General features: G+C 43.6%; 1 protein-coding gene across 1 annotated transcript in view; it reads right to left on the reverse strand.

Moving 5' to 3' along the window:
- Window positions 1–14,269, reverse strand: part of GALNT17 (polypeptide N-acetylgalactosaminyltransferase 17) — a 219,343-nt gene extending 205,074 nt beyond the window's left edge. Inside the window, exon 1 of the mRNA XM_030028668.1 lies at window positions 13,914–14,269. Coding sequence (XP_029884528.1) covers window positions 13,914–14,151 — 238 coding nt within the window. The 5' untranslated portion in view covers window positions 14,152–14,269. The remainder of the gene's footprint in view (window positions 1–13,913) is intronic.
- Window positions 14,270–22,335: the final 8,066 nt, after the last annotated feature.

The following is a 22,335-nucleotide window of genomic DNA, read 5'->3' on the forward strand; positions in this document are numbered from 1 at the left end:
CAAAAAAGGAAAAAAAAATTTTTTTTTTTTTTTCTTTAAACTTCTCGGGGAGAGAGGTAGAGGCTGTAGGTCTGATGCTGCCTCTAACAGCAGCAGCATTTTGCCTTCTGGACAGCAGAAAGGGAGCCTATGGCTAAGAAACAAGAAATAAGCTCAGTAAATATGTAACCACATTAGGTCTGTGCAGGAGGAGCTGTTGCTGGTTAGCAGTGTTCAGCACGAGAAGGACCTGCAGCACATTGTACCCCTAGCACCACAGTCTCTTCTTCCAAGTCAGAAGGAATTATTTCACAGGATGTGAAGTGAAAAGATTGTATTCAAAGCTTTCACTTACATTCAAGCTTCCTTAACAGTTTAAGGATTTGGTTCCAGATTTGAGTACTGTCCACTGCACCGAACCCGAAAGCACTGCCCATACTCTTGCCCATACTCATAAGCCATGTTTACTGCCAGGACACACCTGCCAAAAACTGAGGTTTAAAAAATCGTAATTGCAATAGGCCTGGAGGCTTCTGAATTTGGAAGAAGCATTATTAATATTAGTATGTAACATTTTATAGTGGGAAGAAATAAAGAAAATAGACAGCACTGTGCCTTAAGCCCTAGAATCATCTGGGATTTTTGGCAGCACATGCTGCAGAAGACAGTAGCAGCTGTCAAGTCACAGCTGGAGTTGCCTCTGGTGAAGGTGATTGAGAAATGGGATCAAGAAAAAAAAACAACAAAACAGGTAAAATTCAAGGTAAAATGAAATGCAAGGAGGACAGACAACTGAGTTAACAGGCTTTCCTTGCTTGTAGAGCATCTAGATTGTTCTGCGTTGCATATTTCTCTTTTTCCTTCAAGTACAGCCCCTGCTTCCTAACTTACCCTTTACAAGTTCTTTTTTATTACCACTTTTCTTGCATTCTCAGCATCCCGTTTTGCAGGGAGGTCCATGAGACTATAAGGTCAGTGGCCTCATAACATCTGTGGGGCCTTAAACTAGTTCACATGGTCCCATCACAATGGCCTTCCCATCACACTGGAGCAGCAAAATGGACCATGTAAAAAAACCACCCTGCCTTTTTCTTCCCCACAAGCCACTTGGGAAGCTTGCAAAGCTGCTGCCCAGGCTGCTACCTTTCAAACAGTCACATCTCCCCTATTATAAATATGTTGGAAAATCCTAAGGATTAAAAAAAAGACAAATAGAGCAGGAATTCCCAAATCAAAAAGTGCTCCACACCAACCACCCCGGGGTATGCCCTCGCTGACTCAGCCAATGCTGACTGAAAATACATGTGTTCTCCAGCACTGCTGCTCCTCTGCCAAATCTAACTATTTCTGCTTCCACCGGGGACCTGCATATCAAAAACCTTCTAATGAAGAACAGCATGAGGCGAGCACTTAACGCCAACCTGCAAAAAATCACCGATACTACTCAATTCTCAGACATAAAAAACAAAGTCACCAGCAGTTAGCTTGAAACTAGGACAGCTTCAGCATTTAAAATACCTACTACAAATGAGAACTACTTAGGCACATCATAATTAGTAAATGGCAAATATTAGGAGTTATAGGAAAAAGAGATCGTTAAAACAGATTTTAATAGCCCAGCATTTCATACGTTCGCATGTGAAAATCCAGTCAGCATACGCTTTGAGCATTAAGCTTACATTAAGAAACAAACTGCTTCATTTCTGGAGTTGTAAAAACAAAGGTCAAATATCTGCTTCAGCACAAAACCCGTAATTTTTCCACACTGACTGTACTGTTTTACTTTACACAGCTAATAATACCTGCCCTGGCTTTATACCCCCACATCTTCTGAATGCTTTACAAGGCTAACACTTTGATCATCAAACCAGCAAAAAAACCCAAGAACCACATTTGGCGTTAAGGTTTCTGGAAGTAACCTATCTTTTTAGTTATACTTCATTTATATAAAATATCCAGTTGAAAATAACACTTTTTCTGCAGACAGCCATTTTTCCACTACTTGTAACAAAACAATCAAGCAACTGTGCTGCATTCAAACATTCCTGTAGCAAAACAGAGATGCTCCCAGGACCCCCACTCCCTGGGGCCACTGCTCCCTGCCTGGACACCTTGTCCCATGCCCCCTCTCCCCACCAATTCCCATGTTGCCCACCCACATCAGCCTCCTCATCTGCCCCCTTCTCTGCACCTGTGGTTTCTCAGCCCCATTTTTTGTGGAGCTGCCAGTTCACTCCCTTGACTCCCTTTTCCCTTTGTACAAGCTTTTGTCCCTCCATGGGAACAATGGTACATGTTTTTCTCATACGTCACTTCCAAAAAACATCTGGACCAGTTTGCTGGGATTAAAGATAAACATGATCTTTACAATATCTGACCATCTCAGCCTAACTGGAAAAATTATAAACAAATTAAAGCAGTTTCTTGTGATGGAAAAGGCTGGGCAGCCTCAGAATAAGATGCTACCAGAGTTGTCTACATCTGGGTCTGCAGCTTTGGAGTGAATCACTTTCTTTGGATATCCAACTCCAGTTGGAGCTGGATATTTCTGGATATGCAGTTCCAGTAATCACAATCAGAGCTGAACATTCAAGGGAATTCCAGGATTTTCCAAAGAGCTGCACAACAAGAATAAATTACACGGGATGCCTCAAATTGGGACTGATGTCGAAGTTTTATTCCTTTCCGTTCATTGCCTCTTTCCTGATTGCAGTCTGGCAGACGATTCTAATTTGCAAGGTCTGATGCTGTTCTACAGGATCAAACAGGCAGCATCACTAGGGAGGAAAATTTGTGGAAGGAACATAGCATTAATTAGTATCTGGAAGTTGAGCAACTTCCTAAGAAGAGACTGATAAAAGTGTAAGATCCCATTTTACTGTCTAACCCCTTTTATGTCTGTGCAGAACAGCTATTAAACTCCTGCAGAAAGTCACTTATTGATTCAGTGCTTGATCCAAAGACAACTGAAGTCAATATGACCTGACCCCAGTAACACCTTCCATGTAAGACATTGTAAAAGCCAGTAACTACCTTTAGACACTCCTGACAGGGGCAGATTTCTAAATGAAAGCTGCCTGCATGCCCATAAATCACCTGCATGATCCAGCTGTCATACTGTCCCTTCATACCGCAAGCACTAATCAAACAGCACCATGTTTGAACGGTCCCCCTTCACATCGGACAAAGCAGCTCACCCATCCCTGGCCCATTAGGTTAATTATTCATTTATTTCTCCAGATACTGCAGTTTTGTTTCTGACCTCCACCTGCAGAGCTTAAAATCCAGCTCTGTCCCGTTGGGCGTTGCACACGGTCAATCAAATCAGCTTTATCCAAAAAACACCTGCCCCACCACCAGCATCTGCTCCTCCAAACTTGAGACTTCTGGCTCCCCCACCTTCCCACAACCAGGGTCCCACTGCGTGTCTCTGTATGAATTCGTGCATGGTGGATATTTTCCTGATTTTGAACCAAATGTTAAAGCTGTCCCCCATAACTTACAGAGGCAAGTAAAGCTTCTGGAGGCAGAAATCCTGAGGAAGTACACAGACAGGAGCTGCTGCCTGCCCCCTCCCCAGCCCTCAAAGCCCACAGAGACCCTTCAGCTCCATTGACTTGGCTCAGTACATTGCTCCTGGATGAAACCTCACCCCTGCCTTCTGCTCTCACTGTTACTGCAGTCCTTCCTTCCTTCCTCCCTCCCTCCCACACCAGCTTCACTTGCCCATCTTCCTGCTCTATTATTTCATTTTCTTACACATCTCCCCTTCGACCTAGTCAACATATAATTAATATAGATTTAAATTAACATGAGTTTTAAATCCAAAAGCCACAGGGAATTAACACAACATTAGGTCTAATTCTCCCCCCATCTTCTGCCTCATTCTGTTGCATGATTTATCTCGCTAAATGATAAGCTGTTTGGGAATGGCCTGTTTCTCCCTGGTTTATAGCACCAAATATACGGGATGTGAACCAGCCAGGGCCACTGGGCAGGGTCATAATGTGAGTGGTGATCACTTAGGCTACATTCCAGTCATTTGTTATGGTAAGGAATAATAAGCAAGTCAAACATCTCTCCTGTATCACTGTTTCAGTTCCCACCTCTTTGATGCCAGTTCCAAGTAACTTCAAATCACCAAAACATGTTTTTCTATGTTCTCGTACCATCTCCCACATATAAACCTCTTCATCTCTTTCTGTCCTTGAGACATTCATTCAGTAATACATAGGGAACTTGAATCTCTAACTCATATGTGTTTTCTAATATTATTCTAAGTGACTTGTCCAGCATCACACAACATGTTGGAGGAAGAACTGAGACCTAATCCTTTCTTACTGAATGCCTGATGCCCTTAATGGTGGCACCAGTCCGTCCTGATTACATGAGTAACAACTTCAAGCAAACTGAAATCCCACGTGATGGCATATGGTCTACACTTAGCAAAGGGGAAAGCACAACATGGCCCCAGCCTTGACTACAGGTTTAGACGAGTATAATAGTTATTGTCTTGTCAGCGCAAATATGAAAAACTGAGAAAAAATTTAGCAGTATAGGGGTTTTATGTTCCAACCTATTTAAAGCATTCAATGTTCCAGTGCACTTCACTAAAGCTGGTACACACTAAAAACACTAAGGTCAGCAAAAATTATTTTAAACCCAATAATGGAATATAAGCAAGCTTTAAAACATCATTAAATGGCTTTTAACTTTTTTTTTTCTCCTTTGTTTTGTGTTTTTAGAGTATGATCAAGCAAGTGTTTTGGAAGATTTGTAGTAATTTGGCGCAAACATGAGTGCTCTCATGATTTAATTTAAAGTGTAATGCAGGCAAAGACCCAGAAAGAAATTCTAATTGTTTCATTTTAAAATTAACCTTCTTGCTTCATCTTTATGCTCTGAGAACATGCACAACCATGGCAGGCCATTACACTGCCCAAAATACTACACAAGCAAATAAAGATTAAAACAAAGGTTAAATAAATTCTGATGACCATCAGGTAGGAGACCTTGCTTGACTCTCTCATGCTCTCTGCAGCTTGAGGAAACACCCAAAATAACTCAGCCAAGGCACTGCTGGTGTCTGTTAATACACTGTTTATTTTTCTCTTGCAATGGTTTTCCGCTTTTTGTACGTCAGCAGCACTTAGACACGCCAAGGAAAAGCAATTTGGATTTCCGATGCCCACGAACACAAAAAAGGCCCTACTGTTACATAGAGGAGATGGGAGAAAAGAAAATACTGTATCCCATTCAGGTGCTGGAGAATGGATTCAGGAGACTAAGGATGCTAAAGGGCCCAAGGGTAGCACACAGCAGAGCCCAGAGCCCAGCTCTTCCACCTTCCCACCCAGTCTTTCCCTACCAGACCCCACAGAAGTGCTAGTGCTGGGCAATCACACTTCAAACCACGGGAAGGAACACAAAACACTTCCACTTGCACATAAGCTGAGGGTACTGAAGAGAAGAGGGACCAAGGATTCCCCTTCCTTCCTCGGCATCAAATGCTGACACATCACACAGTTGGTTTTACTGTGCTAAAATTAAGTAATCAGGTGCAACAAGGCATGCCAGCTGTGCAGCAAGTAGTGATTTACTGTGCATGACACAGCCCCAGCTTTTAAGAGATCTTTCATTTTCCCTAACAGCGGGAAGAGTGGTGCTCTTACACAACAGCCTGGGTTGGACAACCTAGGAAGATCCCTATTTTAAAAAAATCCATTTACCAAGAGTTATCATATTACTCCCTTATTACAGATCCTGTGAAGCTGTAGGTATTTCCTGTTCCAAGACTGAACAAGTGCTATAAAATAGCAGATAGCCTTTAGCATCGCTGTCTGTGGGATCAGAGTGAATCACAGGGAGCGAATCCCTGGGAGGGCAGTATCATAGGAACTGGTACTCATTACACAGCGAGAGGCATGCGAGCACCGATCATCAGGTTTTTAAAAAGGAAAAGGCAAACTGTCATTGTTATCCAACTCACTCCTGATTTTAGGGAATTGTCTTTCTTTTTCAGATAACTTTGCATCTCCTCACCGACACAAGCATCAAAGCCCTAAGACTGCACCAAAAGCACAGTGTGTAACTGCTCAATGACAGCAGAGAGAGGCTCAGCATAGCACTCTCCTTGCACGTAATGTTTTACGTAGGACACTCATTGCATCATTACCGCATTATTTTTAGATAACCGTCAGTGACTGTCAGAACGTGGGTCGATAGCTGTTAGATTTATAGGCAGAACTAGCTACGCTTGTAGCAATAAGATGTAAAGCATTCAACAATTTCTTGAAGAAATTTGACCACAGGGATTGGGGGCTAGAAAATACAGTTGCTAGTCCTCCCCAAACTGTTTAGGAAAAATAATATTGTACCACTAGGGTACATTACTGAAGTTGAATCACTGCTGTTGAATCACGGTAGGGTCAATACTATGCGTATTCAGTTTGAACGGCCCTTTGCAGACTTCGATAAGGCCATCTTACCAAAAAAAAAAAGACTCCCTTCTAAGTTTAATATTTCAACATGCAGAATGTCCTCACCTACCCCATGATCCAGGCATATCTGCAGGAGCTGGGAACTGGCAGCCTGCCAGCCCATCATAACATCTGGGCCAGATTGTTCAGTTTTAGATAAAGATTAGTGGCATAAATCACAAAATGAGTAAAACCTTTTTAATTACCTGAGAAGGCTTATTTCTGTTTTCTTTTGTGCTATGCCTTATTAACAGGTAGATTTGCTCAAAGGCTGCATACAGCATTTTCTTATTAGAAATGCATGTGCTTTCTGCCAGGAGAGAAGTAATGAGGGAAGATGGTGGCCAAGAGTAGACCAGAAGGACTCCCCAAAATCCAAGCACATTGACAGCACATGCCTAAAGCCAACTTCATCCATCTGTCCTCCCTGATCAAAGCAGAAGATCTCCAAGAGGGCAAGCATGGGACTCTGTTGTCTCAGCAATCCCTGCTGCCATCCGAAAGGCCTCGGGTTATCCAAGATGCTGCGCAAGCCCAGCAGATGTGACACTCCACTGACGCTGAGTCGTGCCCTTCTGGAGTGGCAGCTGGAAGCCAGGCAGGATGCCTTCAGGCACTGAAATGTCACTAGATGCCCATGTTTTGCCAAATGCATCCAGTTCCAAATGTCTCTTACTGGAGACACAATAGCATGCTACTGATCCGGACTGAGGCTTGGAATTAATACTGTAATTCACGTAACTACAGTACCTTTTTTTTTTTGTGTGTGTCCTTAGGAAAATATTCCTAAAAGCTGCCTAACTAATTTGGCAGCATAAATCTAACATACCTTTGTAAATTTTACCATCGAGGTAAGGTTCTGTTTCTCCATTCAGGCAGACCTGAATTAATATGCAAGAATAAAATAAAAACGTTGTCACTATTTTCTAGTCATTGCTGTTGCATCTCATGAATCCTGCGTTGTCTCTGCATGATAAATGTGTTAGTGGCTTATTACTCATTCATTGCCAATGACAGTGAATATTCGGATAATGATGCCAAACAACTATCGAAAACAAAAATTATCTATCAGTTCCTAGTCAGCCAGGCTGTAAACTAAATGTCACGTTAACATCTAAGCTTCCAGATGCTTCCTAAATGACTATCTGAAGCCTCATCTTTTAACTCTATTATTTCTCTAAGAAGTGTTTCTTTTATTCATTCTTTGATCAGTATCAGACCCAATTTCCATGAACCTGATAAGAATAATTTACAGACAGCAGCTCTCAGGTGTCTCGAGCTTATGCAGACCACTCTCCTGCAGTTAGTAAGTTTAGACTGAGAACTTCTAAAAGCATGTACTGAATCTGGGTAATTTACATTATTCCTAATGGGGAATACGACAACCAGATCTGTTAGGTATATAATAAATATTAAAGCTGCCATTTTTATCAAGTTGCTATATAAGGCCATACAAAATAATACAGTTAGTTTCTACTTCAGAAATATCATGGTAGTGGGGTAGACAGGGAAATAACATCTCAGATCCTGTGTGATAACCATCAGTTAATACAGCAGTCACATCCCCATAGCGTATCACTTGATCTCCACATCATCAATTCTTATATCAAAGGATTTCACCCAGCAAGGTTGTACTCATATAAAGAGCTATTTTATTTCATTAACATGATTAAAGTTTGGGCCCTTCTGCCTACAAACAGCATTTCCCTACTCTCAATTATTTACATTTAGTTGTTTACCTTAAACAGAGAATTTCTTAGCATTTTAGTTAATATATTACCTACCTGTGAAAATCTTAATATCACTAGTCTGTGGGTGTAACGCTATTACATACTACTAAATGGCTGATAGAACTGCTTTTAATCTGCCTTATTTATATATGTAATTTTTATACTCAGTAGTTAGCTAAGTTTGTAATGTACTTTGAGGCTGATAAGTGTTAGAGAAGATAAGCATTATCTTATCCTTATGGGAAGTAAATCCACATATCTCTAAAGTGTTTTAAGTTAATTAAGCGCCACTTTACAAGGAGGATAGCAAGACCATGCAAAAGGCTGTGTTTCAGTATTGGCCTCAATGTCCATATGCAAGCCTCACAAAGTTAATTTCCTAATTGGATAAGCAGACAAGAGCACAATCTGTATGCAGGAGGCTGCTGGCATGCACTTGTTCATATGTCAGCATGTGCAAATAATTCCATGTGCAAAAGCACAGATGCAAGCTTGTTTAAAAAATGAACATAGGCTTATTTAACCACCAAGGAATTTAAAGTTCCTCTTCAACTTTTAACATTTGGTAAAGCAGCAGTTCACTCTCTGTGTGCTTTTTCAGTATGAGGGGAAAAACCCTCTCTGCTCACCCATTTTGACTGGCCAGCTTCACTTCAGCAGTTCTTAATCGCTGGTCTCTCATTTGCAAATAGCTTTTATTCTCCTTGATCTTACATATAATCAGTTGTGAGTTTAAAAAATAAAATCTAAAAGAAGAGCTTAGGATGAGTCAGCAGTGCCCTTTCACAGTGTTTTCTGTCTTACTAATATTTAGCTTGAAGTAAAGAATTTTTGTATGTTTTTTTCACACTATGCAGAAAGACACCACACCATTCCTGTCTCATTGGCTTCCAGGCAGCTGAGTGCTTACTTGATTCAGCTGTTGTTGTGTATCAACCAAAAAGAAGTAGAGAGGGAGTTTATAGCCTTCATGCTCATCGGAGGCTTTAATCCAAGACCCAGACCTCTGCTGAACATGCACAAGTAGACACGCAGGTGCTTACCCCAGCACACCTGAGACGTCGCTGGGTGGAAGGTTCCTTGGTTCACCGGTGACCAACAGAACTTGTATTTGTTCAAGATGCTCAGCTATGGTAGATATGGATGACGGCTTCCCCATATGCAAACCAAGGGTTTATTTAGAGTACTCGCCCTCCTGCGCTTCTTATTCTCAAACTAGCAGCACTATTTAATGACTAAACTATTTATATATTGACTTCAAGAGCTTTTGGTGAACAGGGTTTAGAAAAGGGGACTGCCCACTTTTGGGCAGGATCAGACGCAGAAGGACAGGGACAAAAACCAACACACAAAATTGGATCCAGGCTCTTTCCTCCTACCTGGGATGAATACTCAACATCTGTGCAGCCCCAGTGCTCTGCACATGCAAGGAAACCTGCTTATGGACCCTATACATCCCACCAGCCTCTCAGTGACTCAGCAGCAGACGTCAAACTTCTCAACACTTCTCCTACTTAGGACAGGCACTGCTGTGGGCGTGCACCAGCCTCATCCTCTCTCCTTCTGGGGAGGAGGGTGAATGCACGTTGCACTGCTGCAAACGTTTCCTTTTCCCACACCCAGGGTGGGATCGAGCACACCTTCAATAGGACAAAGGGAGGTGAAGGAGACTAATGCAAGAACTCAAGGGAGAAGAAACACAAGCCAGACAAAAGCTACTGGGTAATTCCCCCAACGCCATTGCTTGCAGGAGGGGAGATGAGCATTATCTCACCATGCAACAGACACGGGACCCATTCCATTGAGAGGAGTCTCAGGATGAGCAGTATCGTTCATGATGCAAACTGCAGCTTTCCTCAAGTCATGTCACTCATCCTAGATGCCACTTTGATGTGAAAAAGTTGGCCTGCCTTTCCCATCTCAGGATCCTATAAATGCACCATTTCTCAAATTCCTCATGGTCTTTAATGGGTTTCTACATTAGCCCAGAGGAACAGGAGTAGGTAAATTGAAGAGTTTGCCCAGCGCTCTCCAGGAAGCACGTGGTTGCCACAAAAGCCAAATGCTCTCTTCTGAGTCTCTATTCACTCCAGCTCCTCACTAGCTAACTAGTTTGTCACATAAGCACTAAAACCCTCTCTTTGTAAACATAGAGCCCAACCGAAAAGTTCATTTGTTTGAATCTCCATAAAGTTGGAGATAATCTGGACCACAATTTTTGCTTATGTAAATGTCAGCACACAAAAAATTAGGTTTGGATCAAAAAGACAAGCTGTAGTTACTACCTGAAGTAAAATGCACACATTCCTTCCCGACCTTCATTAGCTTTCTCTGAACATCTGCTGAACAAGAAAATCCCATCCATAAAAGTGACTACAGAAATTAAAAATCCTCTGAATTCTCAGGTAAGTGCATGCACACACAAAACCCTCCATTTCAAAGGGTACCCTTGTACTTCTTTGCAACCATGGGAGCCATCCAATTAGAGACAGCAAAAAGCAACAGAAAAGCAAAAAGTAAAACCCACAAGACTCTGAACTGCAATGAACTAAGGAGCAACAATAAACTTTTAGAAAGAACAAAGCACATGTACAGTTCTCAATCAGGTTTAGGCCAAAAGAAGATCAACCAGACAAATGTGGACAAACCCAAGTCTTCTCACAGGTACTTTATGAATTACAACAAGGAGAAAACTAAGCAAGGCCACTGTCTGCTGTGATGACTTCCCGATCCCATTCAGCATCCCCAAGGCACTCTTTCAACCACCGTCTGAAACAAGCATCCAGAGTTGACGCTTTGTGCGACCACAACCCTAGCTAACAGTGGCTAGAGAACAGTACAAGACCAGCAAGATGCATCACTTGGGAAGTGAGGAGTCATTGTAGGAGGCAGGTTGGGCCACGTTTGGGACAGCTCTTCCTGCACAGAGAAGAGTAAGAGGGAGCCTGGTGTTATTTCCAGAATGACACTGCAGAGAAGTGTCATTCAAAAGGAATGATTGTGTAAAATCCTTTCTTTACCAGACCCAAGGCAGTGTTGTTTAGCTTGTTTTCATGGCCAATATTTACAGAAATAAATAAATATACACACACAAAAAATGAGGGTTGCCATACCACAGAGGGCTATTATTTCCAATATGCTTTACACTACACAATTCAAGAAGCAAAAACATAGCAATGATACGATCAGATTGCTCATTTGATCTTTACAGAATGGAGCTTTTCAAGAGATTCAGTTTTTTAAAGATGGCTTCAATTCTCACTGAAATCCAGCCAAGTCCTATAATGCAGAAAAAAATCCATAGCTGATTACACCCAAACTGTGTTTTAGTTTCTCCCTCTCTGGCCAAACACTTCCCGATGCTCCCTGAGGCGCAGGCTTTCCACATGCTACGTTATAGGATACTAACATTTTGTATGTGCTAAACCACAGGTCAGATTTAAAACAAAACACAACCTTACGCAACAGAAAGAGAATTCTCTCAGTGGATACGTTTTGCAGAGAGCTCGTCTAGGAGCATATGGTGGGTTTTGTTAGGCACTTCTCACCCGCATGCAACTTCCCTATCCTAAAAGCAAAAAAAAAAAAAAAAAAAGTAGTGAGCTCATATTTGCACACTTCAGGCGGGCACTAGATTTTCAGCTTTAGGTATTCTTCAAGTGCCTAGAATGAACGCCAATTCAGGCACAGAAAACTCCTGGCACGGAAGCTGGTCCAGCTGCCTCTGCATCCCCAGTCCCATGGACTGTCTCAGCAGTGAACCCCCAGTGAGTGAAGCCCCAGTGGTGATGGGGCTTCATGTGGTCCCCCACAACTTGCTCTGAACCCATATCTTGCTGAAGCACAACAGACAGACCTCACTCAGAGAGCAAAGCACATTATACTTTTCTAAAAATCACATGTACCAAATATATACTTGACCCAAGTTACGTAACCGCTATGCCAGAGCTATTTTTTAGCCAGACTTATCAGTGTTGCTATAAATCACCCCAGTATGCAGAGGCCAGACAAGATGTCACATTTACGCGCTCAGCTTTCTGCCTGCCCTAAGAAAATGTTTGTGATACAGGCAACATATCTATTACCTCTCTGCCTCCCTTGGTCTTTAGGTGCACGACTTCAGCACTAAGCAGACGCCTGTAATACACCGCAAACATACTCTGAGTGCCCACAGCAGCCTACAGACAAGACAGCATATTTAGAGCCATCCTTACACTCACAGCTCCTGTTACAAGCACCAGCTAGCTCCAAAAGCAGCCCCCAGAACACAATGGAGCAGGGAGTCCAACGTTAATTTCCACAGAAGAAGGGTATAACTTAGAATTTCAGCTCTCCCTCTGCATTTGCAAGAACAGTAGACGGCATCGTGATTACTTGTCCAACACCAAGGTCCTAGTATGAGGTCTCCTGTCGTGAACTGCAGCTGTTGCCCCTTTTGAAATAAGTACCTAAATCTTCCTGGAGATTTCTGCCCTACCAATAACCAGAAGCAGACAGTTTCACAGTTTGATTGTAAATAACATGCAGCTTTCTCTACCTTATTCCTTGTTATTCTTTGTTCCACCTTGTTTGTCACCCAACAGTACTGTTTTCATGCAAGTGTATAAAGTAGCAATATAAAGAACACTGTCCAACTCAACTGTGTGCTTCTCGTTTTGTAAACTGCCTTCCCCAAAGCACAAACGCCACGCACCAGGAAAGGTGCGTTGCATTCCTGCACCTGCCTCACATCCTCAGTGCAGAAGTATAATCAGCAATAGCTCTGATTCAGTACGGAGACACAGCGCACACCAGCTTTCAGTTCAACACGGCACAGAATCGTGCATTAGCTTCATATTCAAAACTCAGAGAGGGAATCACACTGACATTGGCAAAAACATTAACTCTGCTAATTCTGACACACAAAAACTTACAGTCATTAACGCTACAGAAATTGGAAGCAATAAACGGGACTCTTGATTGAGATTACATTCCCAGTTGTGAATCTATGGGGAACAATTTAAAAAAAATTAGCTTCCACAGTCAGTGTTTTAATTGGATACCTCACCTAGATTTCTTACATCTTTACAGCATGTTTCTCTATCCCGCACGGCATCTTTAAAACTCCTTCTACATCTCAGAACTACTGAACCTTGTGAGATTTTAATAGAAATCCCTTCGCTATGCTATAAAGAGAAGCATTACTTTAGATTTTAATTAGCAGCTGTCAATGCTGAGCCATAGGAAATACTGAAGAGTTTCCTTAACTTATTAGATAAAGTGCATTTTGCCTTCTGACCTTCTGCACTTAAATGATGCAACATACTTTAGCCATTTAAAAACTCCCTTCCAAAAAACCAACTCCGTAGTAGTAAAAGCCATTCCCTCAATCAACATCCAGCGTGCTGCTCCAACCCATATTCACCCACTAAACACCCTTCTCATTTGATGCAGAAATCATGACACTGTAATTTCCTGACCGCTACTATAAACCTGAAAGACACCGTTACGTTATTACAATTTCCTCCCATCCTATGCAAGGTACTCAGAGCTTTAAACACAAACTGAACTTGGAAACCAGATACCGAATTGATTCAGTCCATTGAGACTCCGTTTGCACAATAATACAGGAGAAAGCATGGCTCTGTCACGCAAACTTCAAGCAAGCCATGCACCCGCTCTTTGCCCCGATTCACCACCCACGACCATACCCAAAAGGCATTAAGAGCGGGAGAACTATTCCTACCGTTCAGCTGCCTGTAGACTATATCTTCCAGGAGAGAGAGTCTCTTCAGCACTGCATCCTGAATGGAGCTGATGCCGTGGGCTGTCAAGTTGGCCACTTCTGCCCTAGGATGGATGTCATGGAAGGTGTCACTGCTCTTGGCCGTGATGGGTCTGCACTTGGCCAAGAAGAGGACGAAGCCAGCCACCGCGATCAAGTTTAACACCAGCAGGACTTTGACTCTCCTCAAAGAAGCCATCAAACTTCCCGAGGGGCACCGCCAGCCGCCGCGCTGTCTGCAGGGGCTAGGGGAGCGGGCCGGCAGCCGACCGCCGCTGCGCGCACATCCCACGCCGCCGCACGGCGCGGGGGGCTGCGCGGGGAGCGGCGCGCCCCAGCCCGGCCCCGGGCTCGCCGGACGAGCCGCGGCGGGGAGCGGAGGGCTGCGGGGAGCCGCCGAGGAGAAGCGCCGCTCGCCGAGGCGCGGCGGAGCCCACCCCGGGCTACGGCCCCGCAGAGGAGACGCCGCCGGGGCCGCCCGCCCCGCTCCGCCCGCCGCCGCGCTGCCGCCGGCGCAACTTCATGCCCCGCGCAGGGCGCCCGCGCCTCGGCTTCGGGGCGGCGGCGGGGCCGGAGAGCCCTGCGGCAGCGCCGCCGCCGCGCCTGCCTCCGCCGGCCGCGCGGGGGGGCGCGGGGCCGCTCCTGCGCTGCGCGGACGGGGCATGCCCCGCCGGCCGCTGCCGCCCCGCCCCGGCCGGAGCCGCCGCCTCGCTGCACCGCGGCGGGGCGGGGAGCAGGGGGCGGGGAGCAGGGGGCGAGCGCGGGGCGGGCGCGGAGCGGCGCGGAGCTCCCGCCCCTCTCGGGGCACGGGGAGGTGGGGGAAGAGGGAAAGTCACCGCGGCGGATCCGCCCCGCGACCCGCCGCGGGCGCGCAGGGCCGGCAGGCTGCGGCAAGCGCCGCTCCGCGCACCGCCCGCGCCTGCGGAGAGCGGCCCCGCCGCGGCCCGGCTGCCGGGAAATCCCGGGCTGGAGGCTCCAGCCCGGCACGGGGCCGAGAAACGCTCAAAGCCGCGTGCTCGGGAGCTGAGCAGCCGCGTGGGCAGCGGCGCCCTCCGTGCCCCCCGCCAGGGACCGCGGGAGACGGCGTGCCTTGGGCATCCACCGTTCTAGCCGCTGCCAGCGCGGTAAGGTAGCAGCTCTGAGGCACACCTGGGCATAACGCGGTTATATTTAGAAAGGGATCGTCGCGAAGAACTCACGTTTGCTGTCCCGTTTCACAGAAAGTTTCACCGCCCTTCAGGCTGATGGCGTGGTCCTTCCGTGAACTTTGCTCCCCGGCTTTCCTGGACGAAAGCTTTATCCTCTCCCTTGGAAACGGGGCTTTCTCTACACAGGCATTCGATCCCAAATGAAGCAAGCCATCCTGCTTTCCTGTGTCTCCCCAAACACTCTGTGTCAGTGCAAGGGACTGGCTTTAGAGCTGTCACCTTCTGTGCTTCAAACATTAAAATGAGGTAGCGTTAAACATCATAAACTAGAATTCACATCCAAAGTTTTAATGCCAGAATGTTGAATACCCTCATCTGAGAGGACAGCTACTAGTAGACCAATTTATTTAGAGTTTTATCCGTTTGCCACAGTTAACCCTGCTTTTCAGAAAGATGACATGAACGTGGATTAGAAATTCAAACAGCGTTGAGTCATTGCATCCTACAAGGCCACTTTTCAAGATGTAAGAATATCCCCTCTCACCTTCAAGCCATAATTAAAAAAAAAAAAAAAAAATCAATGCCATGGAAACAAACCTAAAATTGCTTGAAAGGATTTGGAGTTTTAATTTAGTAGTAGCTGCACATGAAATCTTTTTGGTTTCAATGTTCAGACCCAGGACCCTGCTAGAAACCTGAAGAGGAGAGACAGGCACATAACTCAGTCAGACCCTAAAATAACACGGTCAGTCCATCATCCGCACTCAGGTTCATTGTTCTTCTAAGAGGGTAGAGATGTGAATGATTTTGGTGACGTCATGCTACGACTACCTTACAGATTCCTGAAAACCATGAAAGCTTTTTGCTGGCACCAAGGGGAAGCTTATCATGACACCTCCAGGTTTGGGTGTTCTTCTCAAGTGTTTGGGCACGTGATAAACAGAAGAGTTTTGTTTCCAGAGCTGTCGACTGAGATTTTTTTTTTCCTCTATCAATAAAAGCACCCTTTATTATAAAAACAAAACAAACCCAAACAAACAAACAAAACCCAACACAACTTTGCAGTTGTTTACCAAAAAGGGAAGGCACATGGCCTCAGACTATCAGGAGCAGAAATGTTTGTGCAAACAGAAAACTACCTGCTGCTTATTTTAAACAGTCTCCAATAAAAAAGACCCATTCCTGCTACTCCTTCATTGTCCAGCGCTCCCACTGAAGTCAGCGTCGTTGCATTGCACAGAAACAGCAAGATCTGTTTTAATTATAAAACAGTGGTTGGAAAAAGCTAGATTTAAAGAAGTTTGGCACATGGCTATTACATATGACCCTAATGCAAGCAAAAAAATTAAAAATCTTAGTATCTTAAAAAAAAAAAAAGACAATGTGAGAGTTTGAAGCAGCTCCTTGCTGAAGGACAAGGAGATCATTTTTGCCCCCCTCCCCCCAAGAAAGGAACAGAATTAAGTCCCCAAAGAAAGCAGGGAGGGAGGGAGAAAGAAAGCCACAACTCACCTTACGGTGACCCTGTGGCGCTATGTATAGTTACAGGACACCTGGCTGCTGTGAGACTGCATGGTCCCACTGAGGACAGCAACCAGGACAAAATAAACATGCCCAAAAACCTATAGGAAAAAAAATAAAATTATACTCTGTGTAGGAAATAGTATGAGTGCTAAAAATGAAGAGTACATGTGTTCACCAACTAGCCATACAACCTCCCTGCCCTATCCAGGAGGATTACCTTCAAAAAACTTTCCCAGGTATCTGTCATTGTTGGTGCTTTTCTTTATATAAAGGGTAGAACTAAAAAAGTACAGATTTTGAAGCCCTGCTAGCTGACAACGAACGGCCATCACCTGGGAAGTTCACCAACCCAGCTGCAAAACATCTCTATTGCAGAGGAGAAAGGTTTTCTGCTGCTGACCTCACAGGGAGGAGGTGCAGCTAGGCACGTTCTTCACCTTTGCAAAACTACTGAGATGAATCAGCATTTGCCTTTCAGGGGTGGAGGGACACCTTATAAAAAACTGTTCCCCCTCTCCTGACCAGGTTTGCAACATTACATGTTCCACAGGACTCCTTCCACTGTGCTAGTCTTTGCAGCATAATTTTCCCACAATTTCTTTTACTGAGAGGAAGTAAAGAATTATTTCATTTTTGCTCAGCCATCCTACAATTGCTTCTGGCCTGATGATCAAATTTTAGAAACTGCTAGAGCCCCAAACCCAAAGAATTAGCACCAACCATTATGTGCCCTTTAACAGCATGTCCTGAGCAATGGCCACTAGCATGCTCTGCTTGAGACTTGGCCAACACTATCATATTTCCAAATAGCCTGATGCTACCTGCATCATCAAGAGTTGCAGTATTATCTACCAACGGATACCTTTATAACTCCCCTAAAGTGACATGGGAGAAAGCAGCATGCTTTAGATTAACAAAAAACAGTAAGGACCAAAAAGTCCACTGAAGATGGACACCAACAGGATATGGCTGTAGGAGACCAGAAAAGGTTATGCTTTGTGGCATAAGTCTTGAGAACAGTGTCCCACACGCTCCATAACCTTTATTTCATTTAAGCTTTGCACACTGCTAGATTGAACAAAATTAAAATAACAAATACAAAATAGTAGTTTGCTATAGACGTGAAAAGGTTTGTCAAGACCCCATTCTCCAAATCAGGGTTTCAACAAGGAGTAGCTCAATCTCCGCTGCAGTGTTTGGAGTAGTTGGGCTTTTTTCTCATTTTTTCCATTTTCATTACATTCCTAGAAAAAAAAGCATGAACCATTAATACTAAATAGAGAAGAACTAAAGGGTATTTATCAGTATTGGGGAGAGAAGATCAGTTTGCATATCTAATAGAAAAATTCTATTTTTGCCCAATACAGTGGAGTTCTACCAACAGCACACACACGCTTTTCAAGTGCTAGCCAAAATAATTACTTCTCTCCTTCTGTGGGAGAAAAAGAATCCACTAAATCATGAATATTCAATGGATTGATTAATGACATAGTAATCCTTTAGCTAAAATCTCTGCTCCTTAAAATACAGTGAACACTAGCTGCCAGTTACAAGAAGAATTAAAAATACAAAAATAACTCGGTTTCCAGAAGTTGTCTCATCCTGATCGCTTTAGAAGTATATGATGGTAGTAGGATGATACCATGACACACCTGGGGCAGACTTTCTTCACATTCTGGTAGATGTAAACCGGGCAGAAAAACTGGGTTTCTTGCTACTTACTGGAGCCACTGCCAGCATCATGCATTCTCCAGGGCACACAGCAAAGGTGCCTTCCCCTCAGCTCCAGCTCAGTCCTCTCCCACCTGCTCCCAGGGCTGGCAGGGAGTGAGAGTGTTGTGGGAGCGGGGCAGGGGGGAGCACGGTGTGGGCCTGCACCCACCTGGAGAAGTCTAAACACCTACATTTCCAGCCTTGTAAACGCCAGCATAAGAAAACAGATGTTTGGGTCATCTTAGATAAATTTGCTTGAACTGCCTTTCTGTGACTTTGAATCCCTGTATGAAAACCATGATCTGCAAGAGGAAAACACAAAACAACAGCAACAACAAAACCCCCACAAGGGTTCAATTTAAAGCCATGAGCTCTTCCCTCAAAATCGTAGAGTTCTGGCTGGAGTATTGTTAGTGCAATTGGGTTTCTTCTTTGTTTTCAGGCTTCAGGTGGTCCTCAGGAGTTGCCAGTCTTTCCTTTTTCTCTCGGGCTCTTGAGAATTCCTGATTATTCAGTTTTAATTTTGTTTCTTTGCTGCCCAAAACCACCTCTAAGAAAGTCCTCCCCCATCAGGTCAGGTGAATTGCCTATAAGCTCTTTGTTTTTCGCACTGGTGTTTTCTCGGTGCAGGAATCTGCTCCATGAAGTACTAGTGGCTTCTGCAGGAGGCATGAAGTGTGTACTCGCCTGCTGGCAACACGCTGGGAAGAGTAGTTGCAACACGACCTGCAGCATAAGGCTGCATTGCATGCAGACCTGCAGTCCCATGCTGTTCCAGAAAGCACAGTAGTGCTGGTGTCGCGAGGGTCACCAACATCATTAAATTTCTCCATACCCCCAGTTTATTGGCCCGATCCTGTGAAATGAGTAAGAGCTTGCAAAAAAAGATATGTTTCTTTTTCAGAAGCTAATATTAAAAAGTTGATGGCACATTGTCTGCTCTCCCTGGATTCATTTTTGACAGTAATTTAGTCAATTTAACATCAAGGAGTGAACGTTTATCTCCAGCCTTAAAATTTTCCTCCACTATGGGAACAGCTAACTCACAAAAGTAACTTTCTTCAGTTTTATCTCCAAAGTTTGGGCACATATTTAGTTCTACATTACAATAACTCTATTCATATTTCATGAATTTTTTAAGTTCAGACTGTGAGCATGGACAGCTCATCACTGACACATCAGGGAAATGCTGTGAAAAAACAAGGAACTTATTGTACTTTTAGCTTATGAGATTGCTTTATGGTTCCCTCAAGGATATTAAAAACAGATATTTGCAATGGTTATCAATAAGAATCTTTCAGAATCAGCATTTCTAAAGCTTCTAGAATGGCTTCAACTCTTGACTGAGTTCAGAAATGAAAGAACTTGCTCAGAAAAAGCAAAATCATAGCTTAAAGCTCAACTACTCTTCAGTTTGCTGCTTTGAACTTCAGTATTGAGCTTGATGACCAAGCTTAGGTAATTTTCTTATTAAAGCTGGTTAGAAAATTTCCAGCTTCTTTCTCAAGTAACAGAGGGGAAGGGAGAAGAACAAGTTCACTGAAATCTTGACAAATTATTGAAAAATAAGAAAATACATTTTAAATATTGACTTTTTGTGTGACTAGAAAAAAATTCCATGCTTTTTTTTTTTTTTTTTTTTTAATTACGGAAGATAGCTATATGGCCCATATTATTTCAGCACCTAATCATCTCATAGATGAGAACATCTCAATTGAGCCAGGGAATACTATTGTTTCTTCATGTTAAATGTGCAAACAAAAAGATACCTAAAGAACTTTGAAAAAGTGGGCTTTAAATTCCCAAGGAAATGAAGAGATGACAAAAACAACCTGGGCAGTATCAAACCAAGAGCCTTTAGTACCAGAGCTCAGTTTGCCACCAGCCTCTGAAATTCAAGGCTAACACATTCAGCTGATGGCCCCTTCATCAGCACTGCAGTACATCGATGCCAGTGAAAAGCAGGGAAATCCAGAAAGATCCCCAAAGCCAACATGCAATATACCTCTGTTCCTATTAAAATCGGGGTTGCCTTTCATGTGACTGTCAGAAGTGCAGATCTAAGTGCAATGAAGATGTAGACAAGAAGTCAGTTTGCTTGGATATAATAAAACCTTTCAGGGTTTAGTTTTCTCCCTAAAAACCTGATCTCGCTTCCTGTAGCAATCTGGCCTCTGTTACAGCAGAAGAGATCCTAGAAATGGAGTATCCCCTCTCTGCTGCTCCTTAGGCCTGGCTCTGATGACTTTCTAGATGCTACAGTACATGCTCAAGAATAACTTATTATCCTATGCCTTATATCAAGTATTCGGCTTAAGGTCAAGACTCAAAGCCTTTTCTGAACCCCTGGACTCCTGGGGGTGCAAGGCATGGCTCTCCCCAGCACCCTGCTCCCCCCAGCAAGAGCAGTGCTGGGGCAGGATGGTGGTTCAGAGTCATGGAGACTACACTGAAGATACATACTCAAAACTTGGCCATGGTGCAGCCACGGGTATCAATGGAAAACTGACACCTGCTTTTTCTCCTTACCTATGACAGGTCTCCATGTATTGAGGTAAAAAATACAGAGTGTCGTCTTAAATAAAGAAAACCAGCAAAAAAAAATTACTGTGAGTTTTACAAGCCAGTGTGCATGAATACTTGCTTCTTCACGTCTTCTCATGTAATTCTTATTTTAGATAATTAAGGTATCTCTTGCACTGGATTTGTGCTTAAACTATATTACAGTCATGCTAGGGCAGCTTTTATCCTGCTGTGATTATGAATGGTGGGCTGACCATCTGGAAATAATACACTATTTTAACCTTAAAAATGTAAACCTCCCAATAAAGAGTACCACAGATTGCAACAACTGCTTAATGAATGCTAGTCTGTGTACTGCATCACACTAATTAAATATCATTGATAGATATGAATAAAATTCTTGTTACAGAACTTAAAAGATACTTCTCACAAAAATTTCAAGAGGTCTGCATCCTAGCAAAAAGAATAGTTCAAAGCAGTTCTTAACATTTAGAAAATCAAGTAGGTCAAGAAACAGACATATATATACACTTTGAATTAAACAACTTAATTTCCCTATCAGGTAGCCTTTTGTTTTATTTTGCAAATATGCATATCAACTGTTTTACAAGTTCCCAAAACATACCAAGTGCATGTCTCAGCAATACCTCACAGGTAAACACAAGGTGCTGTGTATCCTTGTTGAGTTCAATGAAAGGTAAGTGGGGGAAAAAACAAAACAAACAAACCCACCAAACTGGATTTTATTCCAGATTTGCTGTTGATTCATTGGGTGTCCCTAGGCAAAGTGCCCAGGGCTGAGTTTTCAGGGTAGTCATGGATCAAATATTCAGACACTCAGCTGAGGGCTACAGTTTCAGCAGAGCTCCACTCTGCATGTAAATCCCAACGTGCTGAGCCATTCTGAACAGCTAGTGCCTATGTAGAAAGGGAGCTCTTTGGTAGATCTGCCCTCTTGCACAAATACTGCACAAACTCACATTCTCTGCTGCCAACTTCATATTTTTAGGCAGCCCTAAGAAACATACTGAAATCCTCCGTTCAGCAAAGGTGCTGAAATATTCTCCATCACCTGCGATGGGTGCTTAGTTTGGGAGGTAGGGTCCACAAAACTCAGTATGGAGGCTCCTGAAAGCAGTTCTTTTCAGGTAGGAATCTCCTTTTTATCACAAATATTCTCAGCTATGAAGTCATTCAGGACAAAACCCTGTCTCCTCCTCCTGTCTAATGTCTAGGTGAAAATGCTGTAGGAGATTTGGGACAACACAAACCAGAGTTTTGGCTGTATTGTGCTTTCTTGTCAGGCTGCACAATGCAGGAACATGGGAGGAGGATGACCTGCTACAGCTGAGTCTACTCTGCTCACACTAGTCACTGGATGGTGGAGCTGCAAAGGAAAGCAGATCCCAAGGCTGAGTAAAACCTATAAATTGCTCCATCAAATGAAAACTGGTGCCCAAAATAGGCTGTGATTT

The sequence above is a fragment of the Aquila chrysaetos genome, chromosome 10, assembly GCF_900496995.4.
Source record: "Aquila chrysaetos chrysaetos chromosome 10, bAquChr1.4, whole genome shotgun sequence".
NCBI classification, from domain to species: domain Eukaryota; kingdom Metazoa; phylum Chordata; class Aves; order Accipitriformes; family Accipitridae; genus Aquila; species Aquila chrysaetos.